Source organism: Hemiscyllium ocellatum, chromosome 15 (assembly GCF_020745735.1).
Source record: "Hemiscyllium ocellatum isolate sHemOce1 chromosome 15, sHemOce1.pat.X.cur, whole genome shotgun sequence".
NCBI classification, from domain to species: domain Eukaryota; kingdom Metazoa; phylum Chordata; class Chondrichthyes; order Orectolobiformes; family Hemiscylliidae; genus Hemiscyllium; species Hemiscyllium ocellatum.
The window spans coordinates 18271629-18284658 of NC_083415.1; the positions used below are offsets into that span (position 1 = coordinate 18271629).

A 13030-nucleotide genomic window follows, 5' to 3' on the forward strand; every position below is an offset into this window, starting at 1 on the left:
CCCATTGGCCCATCTGGTCAAGATCCTGTTGTAATCTGAGGTAACCCTCTTTGCTGTCCACTACACCTCCAATTTTGGTGTCATCTGCAAACTTACAAACTGTACCTCTTATGCTCACATCCAAATCATTTATGTAAATGACAAAAAGTAGAGGACCCAGCACCGATCCTTGTGGCACTCCACTGGTTACAGGCCTCCAGTCTGAAAAACAGGTGGTCTCTGTCTTCCACCTTTTGAGCCAGTTCTGTATCCACATGGTGAGTTCTCCCTGTATTCAGTGAGATCTAACCTTGCTAACCAGTCTCTCATGGGGAACCCCTTGAGTTAAAGATACTATCGAAATACATGTTGTTCCAGCAGCAGAATTATAGGTTGTAATATAGTCTAATAGAAATATGATTTCTTTTTCTTCAGGAATACAAACAGAAACTGGCTCAAGTAACACAAGTTCGGAAAGAACTGAAATCTCACATTCAGAATTTGCCAGACCTTTCATTGCTTCCAAATGTTACAGGTGGTTTAGCACCGTTGCCCTCTGCTGGTGACCTTTTCTCTAGTGACTGAACTTGCTACCCTTTTCTCAGGAGTCAAACCGCAATACCTCCGCTGTGTGTGACAACTTCTTGAAGGCATGGATCTGTGATATGTGGCCTAAATCAGCAGGGCCAAACCTTTAAGACATCTGTGTACCAATTGCATTAGAGCTGTAGTAACCCTAACATGGTGGTTTACAGCAGTTTGAAACATGGAGGAATATAAACACTATTCAAAGCCACTGCTGTTAACCTGTAAGTTCCAATATACATCAATCCTGCGCCAGGAGCAATGGAAACTTTCTTCTCCAATCAGGATGTTGTGACGTCCATGTGACAATGTGAACCAGATGAGCAATATAAAGAATGCACGAGTCCACAGAACTGAATATTTTGAACTGAATGTAGTTGAGTGTATTGAAGTAAAGCGCTGATAATCTAAAATGAGAATTGGGCAAATTGTTGGCACTGTTACAAGAGCCTTTATATTGTTCTGGATTACAAGTTCTTACTGTACCTGAATATGAAAAGTTAGATATCCAGTTTCTCCAAATCGACAATTCATTTTGCTCTTTTAAGCACAACAATTTTAACTTTTATTTTTAAATGTTCTTCCAAAGGTAAAGGAAATCCAAATTTAAAATGCATGCCAGCTATATAACTTGGAGTAAAAATTCATTAATGGTACCCACTGGGCCAGCGATAAGAGGTTTCCCAACTGTAGTATAGTAAGCTGCAGCATATTCTTGTATGCTGGTCCTGCAAGCTTGCATTGGAAGTGCAGAGCCTATTTATACTTGGTTTAAAAATGGGCATATCCAAATATTTAAGCACATTCATATTGAGGGCAGACTTACTGCCTTCATTGTTTTGCAGTTGGTGCTTGGTATGTGTCCAACACTTCTGCTTTGCTACCAGTAGAAGAACGTGGAGCACTTCTGTTAACATTTTGAGTTTCAAGTATCTTGTTTAAGTCCATGACAATTGAATTTGGTTTTGTACTGGGGTCTCATAATTCCAACACTCCTTCCTCTCATTGAGGACTAATTAAATATTTAGATAGACTCATTTTGATCATTTGTGTTAAGTTGGGGGTTTCAGTTGTTTAATAACCGAGCAAAATCAGTAATTCGGTTGCTTTGTTTAGAAAAATTCTTCTAAGTGGATTCAGTTTTTTTCAGAAGTGACAAACCAAAACATGATTTTTATCTTGTGCAGAGGGTACTTTACTTTCCTTCCAAAAATGTTTCTCAGTTCAAGCTTGAGCATCTTTAAACAAAGATTTACATTTATTATTTGACAGCTGTGGGTGTACTTCTAAATTCTTAAGTCCTTAATATGGAAAAGTCTTGACAGTTTGTTCGCGGAAAGAAGTTAGAAGAAACCAGTTTGGTGAGAGGCATATGACAAGCATGGAGAGACATTTTCGTGTTTTTCAAAAGACACTGAAGTGGGAAAGCTCTTTTGGATCCTTGCAAATATGTAAACTATTATGTGAATTGAACTGGTTAACAATTTTCATTTTTAGTGTTTTTATTTACTTACAATGGATTTAGTTCCAATAAATAGCCAACTAAGGATTTTTTTTTAATTAAAAAGTAATTCAGTCAGCCTGACCAAACACTATTAAACGCTCTTGGTCTCATCAACATACATTTCTCTTCCCTTTTTTTGTTTGACTTTTTTGTTTAGTTGTGTGAACAAATGACAATTTTTTAAAAAGTTCAATTACAAAGAAAGGGTTATCTGTTGATACAAATTTTACAAAGTTGCTGTATCTTGGTAGTTGCCACACAAGGCAGTCGATCTCTTGACTTGCTATAGCTCAGGCCCAAAATTGCTCTTCCCAGAATGGTGAGATTTTTTTTTTTGTTACCTGTTATATGGGTTGGGAAGAGAAATTGTCTAAAAGGCACTTCCATCTGTACTACTTGAACATCATTAACAGTAGATCAAATAAATTACTAGGTAATGTAAGAATTATTTCCACGTATGAATCTCATACATGGGATTTCTAGTTACATGCAATGATGAGAAATGTAAACCTTTAGGTTCATCTGCAGTGATTCAGGGATGACGAAGCAAGCTTTCTAAAATTCTAAATCAGGCTTTGCTTTGTTTGCATCTGCCTGTGGTATGCAATTGGGAAATGCAGTTTATGTTAATGTGGTACTTACATTGGGCCTCAGGCTTTTTAAAATGAAGCATAATTAATTTTGGGGTTGGTCTCACGTTTGTGGTTCTTTAAGTTTATTGGATTTATCCTCTTGACTGAAAATTAAAAAAACCTTTCTGGGATAAACTACCCACCATTGTACTCTGTGTAAGTTTATAAATAGCCAATGTTTCAGAAGATCATTATTTTCTATACACAATCAAATTATTACCAATTGTGCTGTGTTGTAGAAGCTAATGTTTCTTATAAAGTCAGCATTGCAACAAACTACCCTAATTTGGCAGCCATTCTATCCAAATGATTGCTTGGTAGTGTTGAGGGGAAAACCAACGTTGTTATAAGTGGGAAAATTGACATTGGTGATATTTGTGTAATTTGTTCCAGCCAAAACACTCACTACCATATTTTCAATATTGACCAAATATCGTAGTTTTGCAAGGGGCCAGATATCTATTGTTAATAAGTCAACAGACATTTGTTTGATTTCCCATTAGCTGCACAGTATTCTCGGAATTGAAAAGCAAGGCATTTCTTTGTCTCTCAAAGCAAGTGCGTTTTGCTGACATCTGCAGCTTTCATGATCATCCAGAAACGGTTACTGATACAGATCATTCTAAGTCATGGTACTTAATGTGGATTTCCCTTTTATAATTGGCATATGAGAGTACTTGGACCACTTAAGTGCAATTTAGTTTTGGCTTATAATGTAGCATCCTTCAGAATATGCCTTAAATTAATTCCATGCATAGTTTTCAAATGTCTCCCAAACATGAGTATTTTAGGAAACCTAACTTCTATTTTTTTTGTGAAATTTGTCTGCCTGCAAATATGTAGAAACCTTTGAATGTATTTGTAAGAAATTTAATAAAAAAAAGTAATTGAACAGAAATCACATTACTAGGTGAATGTGTAATAGGTTAGTGTTGGAATACAAAATAAAAAAAAGAATTGGATGTATTGATCATATTCTGGCACACCCTTATTTTAATGTTTACTTATTGTCAGTCAATTGAATTATGCTAATGTTTTTTTTAAATCTGAAATATCTGATTCATGAATGATAGGAAAGGAGTAATGGAAAGGGATGAACGTAATTCAATTATTAAAAGCAGATAAAAACATTCAACAGATAACTGAATGGTAAGTCTTAAGTGAACAGATCTGAAGATTCCAAGTGAATTTAATTATTTTGAAGTATAATGGAATAGAGACCTACTTTGAGTAAAGGCACAGAGCTTGAAAAGTTATAACTTGAGTTGCATCAAAAGAGACTAGTACACTTCAGCCCTTATTCTTGTTCAGGTTTTCTGCAACGGATGAGTACGATTCAGAAATCCAGTTCTGCAGCTCCTAACTCAAATACAGTCATGATAGATCCTGGTTAGGGCATCAATGGTTTGACAAACTTGACCTTTTGCTTAAAGCCAGGATTTTATTTTCATATTTGACTTAAGATTTCTGTGATAATTTTTCTACTTGTAGATAAAGTGCTCATGTGATCCATTTGAATTTCTAAAGTGGGCCATGAAAACACAACCTCCCATAGATATGTTTATAGATATAGCATTCTATCTTCTAACATTTTGTCAGAAACATTAAAATTGGATTATTATAATTAATTATTATACACCCTGCAACTGGGTCTGGAAGGTGTAACAGATTTTATGATTATGTACTAGTATTTTAACACTGTGAAACAAAAAAGCCATGTGCCAATAGGATTATGTTTTTTCACCATGAACAGAATATTCCTAATATAAATGTTATGAGCATCAAATCCTGGCTACAAATATATGGTTTTGATGACCATTGTAAGAAATCAAAATCACGCAAAAAGCTATTATTGTTGTTGAAATGTAAATAAATAGATCTATCAAATCAGTGTTTTTATATTCACTTTTTTACATGCATGTTGAATTTTTTTGACTTAGTATAAATGGTTTATAAGCAGTAGGTGAATTCTGAACTAAGGGCAATGTTTAGGGCAGCACAGTGGTTAGGACCACTGCTTCACAGTGCCTGGGACCCAAGTTCAATTCCAGCCTTGGGTGACTGTGTCTATGTAAAGGTTATCCATGCTCTCCATGTCTGCGTGTTTCTCTGGGTGCTCTAGTTTCCTCCTCTAATCCAAAGATATGTGATTTATGTGGATAGGCAATGCTAATTTGTACGTAACGGCCAGGCTGTGCAGGCTAGGTGGATAAGCTATGGTAACAGCAGGGTTACAAGGATAGGGTGGAGAGGACATGCTGTCAGAGGGTTAATGCAGACTTAATGAGCTGAATGGCCTCTATCTGCACTGCAGGAATTTTAGGATTCAAATTGATATTTTTAATCCTTTTTAAATAACCTCACATTTTTGTGCTTACTCCTTTTTAAAAGCAATTTGCTGATTATTGAGAACTTAAACATGACCATAATATCTACCCAATTTTGGAAAATATTGCAATACCTATGATAATGAAGTGTTTAAAAAACTGCAAGTAATTCACATTTGTCACCTGAAAACAGTAAATATGACCTTGTAAGTTTGTTAGGTTATAACAGCTAGCAATAGTAACGCAACTTTCCGAACAGCTGCATTGTTTGTAATTGTAAAAATAAAGTATTTTGTTATGATGTTGATTTTGTTATTTATTTGATTAGTAAAATGTCCCTGGGGTTCCACTATTTCAATAAGAAACTTAACTTTGAAATAATTTTGGAGAAAAAAGGAACACAATTAATTTGGGACTTTTAAAATATTCAGGACCCAAGACAATGATTGGCCAAGGTTGTATTAGAGAATGCAAGATTTTAGAAGAATGAGGGGGAATTTCAGAGCAACCTATAAAACTCTTAACAGGACTCGATAGGGATAACACAGGAGGCATATTCCTGATGACCAGGGAATCAGACCAGTGTAAGGAAATGGGATAGGCCATTTAGGACTGAAATGAGAAATTCCTTTAGCCTAACATTTAAAAGACATCTGGATGGGTGTATGAATAGAAGGAGTGGAGGGGTTTGGGTCAAGTGCTGGCAAATTGGACTGGGATTAGGTTGGGATATCTGGTCAGCATGGACGAGTTGGACGGAAGGGTCTGTTTCCGTGCTGTACATCTCTATGACTCTGTGGGATGTTTTACTTCAGAAAGCAGTTGAGGCCAAAACATTGCATGTTTTCACGAAGAAGATGCACGCGGTTCTTAGAACTAAAGGGATCAAAGGGCATGGACACATTCGAGAAACATAACCTTAGTTAAACTGTCCAAAGAGTTGATGGACATTTTCAGTGCCTCAGTGAAGTCTATGGGGAACTTCAGGCCAGTTTTCAAGTGCCAACGAATCTGTAGCAATTTGAATATATTGTAAAATAAATGATAATGATCAGTGAGGTTTGTGAGCAATATATCCTTGTAGAATTGTGTAGTTACATGGGAGGGAATGTAAATGCGAAACAAATAGAGGGAAAGCTTTGAAAAGGGTGAGGGGGTGGAAATGAGGATTTCTAAACAGATGGAAAGCTATGGCATGAGGAATCTGAGATGAATGCAGTAACTACAAGTAAAGTTGTGTATGAGTGAGGAATTCAAAGAAACAATATTCTTGAACAAGGTCTCTGATTTGTGGAAATTCACTGGTGGAGCAGTGAAGGAATTGAACATTGAAATGCCTGGGTTGCATGAAATTAAGTTTGGGCAGCATTGGTTAAAAAAAAGACCGGCTAGACAGGTGATTTTTGACACTGAAGGAAGTAGTTTTGGAAATGAATTAGAAGTGCTGGAAACTTGAGTAATTTAAACTTTAGTTGTAAAGGATAATAAATATTTTCAGTTGCTATTTTAATCAATCCAAATATGGCCTTTAAATCCAACTTGCACTTGTTGAGGATAGCACTTTACTCTAATTTGAGTCACTGATTTCAATAATAAAGACAGTCTTTTTAGAGCAACTGTCAAATTTTGCTTCAGTGTTTGTTAATAATTGTGAGTACTTGATCTTCAGTTATACCCATTCGCTATGGAGCTCAACTTAACAAAGTGTAACACATCTATTTTGAGAGTGTGCTCATCTGGGGCATGAGAATGCATTTTATATGATTCTTTTGTTATCCTCCTGTGTTCAGTGCTAGCAACTTATGTTGTGCAACAATCACAAACATATCAAATTTCTTCATTGAGGATTCTTTCACAGAATCCATGGTTATGCAGTAGTCCCCTGTACCCGTGGGGGATATGTTCCAACACCTACTGCAGAAACCCAAAACCGTGGATAAAAGGGAAAGCGTTCATTTAAATTGGAAATTTACCTTCCCGGCATCCCCCAGTCCCTGGTCCTGGAAGCTTCCTATTGTATGTTTGGGCTGCAGTAAACCGCAGGTTACTGAACCCGTGGAAAAGAATTCCATAGATACGAGGATCGCCCTGTACTGCAGAAGTAACTAAAATTACTTGGCGCGAGAGAAAGAGAGTTGAAGTAATTTCTCAGGATGACTGCATGCCTATCCAAACCAGCCAACTGTGAAATGTTGTAGTGCCAGCTATTGCTTTATGGATGAAATACAAGCTATTGCAGACACCTCTTGCCCCTGCATCCAGAAGTATGAGGTCATCCCCATCCCTTGACAATAGTAAGCTTTTTACCACATTGCTCTTCACACTCAGTGCAATTTAACAGTATATTTGTGTATTTGTTTAGACACAAAGAATGCATTTGCAGAGGCAACTTTGGGAAGCACAATGTTCGATAGTAAAGGGATCTTGTATCATCAAATAAATTGATTCCTTTTGCAGACAGGTTTTGTTACAATCATATTAAATTTGACACTGGTAAGCTACTGAGAAAATTGCTAAGCAATAGTTCATTTCAAGAAATGGCTTTTATCCAGAAAATCATCATCTGCCAGACTTGCCTGGGCTAGTTGATAGTGTTCTAATCAGTGGCATACATGTTTGCATTTGCCTGCATCATCTTCTCCACATCTAATTTGAATTAAATGTTTGTGCAACATAGTATTTAATATTAGAGACTATTTTGAGACTTTACAGCGGAAACCCATTTTAGGCATTTAAAGAAAAAAAATTGAACAATTTCTCTGAATCTTAGTTTGAGGAATGACAAGGGCTTTGTAATACTCTTAATGCTGTATTGTAATTGCCAGTTATGGTCATCGGGCACACAGGCACAGTCATAGAACATTACAGCGCAGTACAGGCCCTTCAGCCCTCGATGTTGCGCCGACCAGTCATACCAATCTGAAGCCCATCTAACCTACGTCCATATGTTTGTCCAATGACGACTTAAATGCACTTAAAGTTGGCGAATCTAATGCCGTTGCAGGCAAAGCATTCCATACCCTTACTACTCTCTGAGTAAAGAAACTACCTCTGACATCTGTCTTATAACTATCACCTCTCAATTTAAAGCTATGCCCTCTCGTGCTCGCAGTCACCATACTTGGAAAAAGGCTCTCCCTGTCCATCCTATCTAACCCTCTGATTATCTTGTATGTCTCTATTAAGTCACCTCTCAGCCACCTTTTCTCCAACGAAAACAGGCAACATCGTAGTAAATCTCCTCTACACCCTTTCCAAAGCTTCCACATCCTCCTTATAATGTGGTGACCAGAATTGTACACAATACTCCAAGTGCGGCCACACCAGAGTTTTGTACAGCTGTAGCATAACCTCATGGTTCCAGAACTCGATCCCTCTATTAATAAAAGCGAAAACACTGCCTTCTTATAACCCTGTCAACCTGGGTGGCAACTTTCAAGGATCTGTGTACATGAACACCGCGATTTCTCTGCTCATCTACACTACCAAGAATCTTACCATTAACCCTGTACTTTGCATTCCAGCTACTCTGACCAAAGTGAATCACCTCACACTTGTCTGCATTAAACTCCATTTGCCACCTCTTAGCCCAACTCTGCAGCTTATCTATGTCTCTCTGTAACCTACAACATCCTTCGTCACTATGCACAACTCCACCGACCTTAGTGTCGTCTGCACATTTACTAACCCACCCTTCTACGTCCTCATCCAAGTCATTTATAAAAATGACGAATAGTAGTGAACTCAACACTGACCCTTGCGGTACACCACTAGTAACTGGACTCCAGGATGAACATGTCCCATCACCACCACCCTCTGTCTTCTTTCAGCAAGCCAATTACTGAGCCAAACTGCTGTATCTCCCACAATCCCATTCCTCCACATTTTGTACAATAGCCTACTGTGGTGAACTTTATTGAATGCTTTACTGAAATCCATGTACATCACATCAACCGGTTTACTCTCGTCTACCTGTTTCTCAAGGAACTCAAAAAGGTTTGTCAGGCACGATCTACCCTTCACAAAACTGTGCTGACTATCCCTAATCAAATTATTATTTTCCAGATGATTCTAAATCCTATCTCTTATAACCTTTTCCAACACTTTACCAACAACTGAAGTAAGGCTCACTGGTCTGTAATTACCGGGTTGTTTCTACTCCCCTTCTTGAACAGGGGAACCACATTTGCTATCCTGCAGTCTTCTGGCACTATTCCTGTAGACAATGACTATTTAAAGATCAATGTCAAAGGCTTGGCAATCTCCTCCCTGGCTTCCCAGAGGATCCTAGGATAAATTCCATCTGGCCCGGGGGACTTATTTATTTTCACACTCTGTAGGATTTCTAATACCTCTTTCTTGTGAACCTCAATCCCACCTAGTCTAGTAGCTTGTATCTCAGTATTCTCCTCGACAACATTGTTGCTTCCTAGAGTGAATACTGTCGAAAAATATTCATTTAATGCTTCCCCTCTCTCCTCTGACTCCACACACAACTTCTCACTACTATCCTTGATTGTCCCTAATCTTAATCTTAATCTCCTTTTTTTTATTCCATAAATACCTAAAGCCTTAGGCTTTACCTTGATCCTATCCGCCAACAACTTCTCATGTCTCCTCCTGGCTCTTCTGAGCTCTCTCATTAGGTCTTTCCTGGCTACCTTGTATTCCTCAAGCGCCCTAACTGAGCCTTCACATCTCATCCTAACATAAACTGCCTTCTTCCTCTTGACCAGAGATTCCACTTCCTTCATAAACCACGGCTCCCATGCTCTACAGCTTCCTCCTTGCCTGACAGGTACATACAACATTCAGGAGCTTTTCCTTGAATAAGCTCCACATTTCTAATGTGCCCATCTCCTGCAGTTTCCTTCCCCATTCTATGCTTCCTAAATCTCTCCTAATCGCATCGTAATTGCCTTTCCCCCAGCTGTAACTCTTGCCCAGTGGTATACACGTATCCCTTTCTATCACTAAAGTAAACATAACAGAATTGTGATCGCTATCACCAAAGTGCTCACCTACTTCCAAGTCTAACACCTGGCCGCGCTTGTTACACAGTACCAAATCTAATGTGGCTTTGCCCCTTGTTGGCCTGTCTACATACTGTGTCAGGAAGCCCTCCTGCACACACTGGACAAAACCTGACCCATCTGTAGTACTCGTACTGTAGTGTTCCTAATCAATATTTGGAAAGTTGAAGTCCCCCATGACAACTACCCTGTCTCTCTCACTCCTATCGAGAATCATCTTTGCTATCCTTTACATGTCTGGAAACATTCAGAGGCTTATAGAAAACTCCCAATAGGGTGACCTCTCCTTTCCTGTTTCTAACCTCAGCCCATACAACCTTAGTTGACGAGTCCCCTAACATCCTTTCTGCAACTGCAATACTGTCCTTGTCCAACAATGCCACACCTCCCTCTCATTTCCCATCTTCTCTGTTCTTACTGAAAGATCTAAACCCTGGAACCTGCAACAACCATTCCTGTCCCTGCTCTATCCCTGTCTCTGAAATGGTCACAGCATCGAAGTCCCAGGTACCAACCTATGCTGCAAGTTCACCCACCTTATTCCGGATGCTCCTGGCGTTGAAGTGTGTCTACTTCAAACCAACTTCTTGCTTGCCGGTGCCATCTTGCGTCCCTGAAACTTGGTTTTGGACTTCCTGGTATTCTGTTAGTTAATAGTTCAACCTTGTGGACCTTTCTGCATTACACTATTGACATGGTTCACTCTTAAATTCTCCCAGTTTTAACAAATTCCCATAGCCTCCAGAGCTACCCCTCTTTATTTTTTGAAAAATTGCCATGCCCACAGAAGTTAATAATTAAACCCTTCCAGGCACATGCACACTTACCCCAAACCCCTACTTGTTTAAATTCAGAAATCAAGGTTTGTGCGAAGATTTGTAGCTCGGGTGCTCGTTGTTGTGGTTCTGTTCGCCGAGCTGGAAGTTTTTGTTGCAAACGTTTCGTCCCCTGGCTAGGCGACATCATCAGTGCTCTGGAGCCTCCTGCGAAGCGCTTCTTTGATGTTTCTTCCGGTATTTATTGTGGTCTGTCCTTGCCGCTTCCGGGTGTCAGTTTCAGCTGTCCGCTGTAGTGGTTGGTATATTGGGTCCAGGTCGATGTGTTTGTTGATGGAGTTTGTGGATGAATGCTATGCCTCTAGGAATTCCCTGGCTGTTCTCTGTCTGGCTTGCCCTATGATAGTTGTGTTTTCCCAGTCGAATTCATGTTGCTTGTTGTCTGCGTGTGTGGCTACTAGGGATAGCTGGTCGTGTCGTTTCGTGGCTAGTTGATGTTCATGTATGCGGATTGTTAGCTGTCTTCCTGTTTGTCCTATATAGTGTTTATATAGAACACTAGAACAAAGGACCCGATACCCAACATGAGCAAAACTAATGTAGTTTACAAAATACCATGCAAGGACTGCACAAAACACTATATAGCACAAACAGGAAGACAGCTAACAATCCGCATACATGAACATCAACTAGCCACGAAACGACACGACCAGCTATCCCTAGTAGCCACACACGCAGACAACAAGCAACATGAATTCGACTGGGAAAACACTACTATCATAGGGCAAGCCAGACAGAGAACAGCCAGGGAATTCCTAGAGGCATGGCATTCATCCACAAACTCCATCAACAAACACATCGACCTGGACCCAATATACCAACCACTACAGCGGACAGCTGAAACTGACACCCGGAAGCGGCAAGGACAGACCACAATAAATACCGGAAGAAACATCAAAGAAGCGCTTCGCAGGAGGCTCAAGAGCACTGATGATGTCGCCTAGCCAGGGGACAAAACGTTTGCAACAAAAAACTTCCAGCTCGGCGAACAGAACCACAATAAATTCAGAAATCCCAATTCAAAATAAGTATTAAACTATATATAAATCTCACACTTCGGATCACAACAATGACCCCAGTTTCAACTTTCTCCTGCAAGTGGAAATCTTTACTCCATTGTGTCAAGACTGCTCAGAATCTTGTATGTTTCAATCAACTTGTCTGTAACATACCCAACTCCCAAAGGCTACAGCCTAGTTGCACACAATCCTAACTTGTTACTGTTACAGCCTTCCTTCTTGATCAGAGGCAATGTCCTGGGATTTCCTTTTTCCCAGCATAGTAGTGTATCTACACACGATTGACTGTAGTAGTTCAAGGCTATAGTTTATCTTTTTTTTCTCAAGGTATGGCCAACAAGTGCCTGTCCTGCTACTCGTCACATATCTTTCATCCCTTTCCTCTGTACCGAATCTCTCAATGGATATTTTGAGGTTGCCTTTATTTTAATGCACGTTCACATTTTCTTATCATCATTTTTGTAGCAGCTTTTCAAGAACTTTCCAGGCAGTGAATGAAGGGACAGTATTTTGTCAAGCCTGATAGAGTGGAAAGCATAGCATGCACGGTAAACTCTGTGGGAAGCTAGGGAAGTGATTGCTGGGCCTCCTAATGAGATATTTGTATCATCGATAGTCACAGGTGAGGTGCCGGAGGATTGGAGGGTGGCTAATGTGGTGCCCCTGTTGAAGAAAGGTGGTAAGGGCAGGCTAGGGAACAACCTGACGTCGGTGGTGGGCAAGTTGTTGGAGGGAATACTGAGGATAGGATGTACATGTATTTGGATAGGCAAGGGCGGATTAGGGATAGTCAACATGGCTTGTGCGTGGGAAATCATGTCTCACAAACCTGATTGAGTTTTTTGAAGAAGTAACAAAGAGGATTGATGAGGGCAGAATGGTAGATGTGATCCATATGGACTTCAGTAAGGCGTAGAACAAGGTTCTCCACGGGAGACTGGTTAGCAAGTTTAGATCTCACGGAATACAGAGAGAACTAGCCATGTGGATATAGAACTGGCTCAAAGGTTGAAGACAGAAGGTGGTGGTGGAGAGTTGTTTTTCAGACTGGAGGCCTGTGACTAGTGGAGTGCCACAAGGAACGGTGCTGGGTCCACTACTTTTCATCATTTATA

The 13030-nt window shown here is 39.6% G+C and overlaps 1 protein-coding gene across 2 annotated transcripts in view; it reads left to right on the forward strand.

The window, feature by feature from the left end:
• The window catches only part of rprd1b (regulation of nuclear pre-mRNA domain containing 1B), a 50369-nt gene extending 45091 nt beyond the window's left edge, over positions 1 to 5278 (forward strand). For both annotated transcript variants that reach the window (XM_060836295.1, XM_060836296.1), the window contains one exon: positions 415 to 5278. In XM_060836295.1, coding sequence (XP_060692278.1) covers positions 415 to 564 — 150 coding nt within the window. In that variant the 3' untranslated portion in view covers positions 565 to 5278. The remainder of the gene's footprint in view (positions 1 to 414) is intronic.
• The last annotated feature ends 7752 nt before the right edge of the window (positions 5279 to 13030 follow it).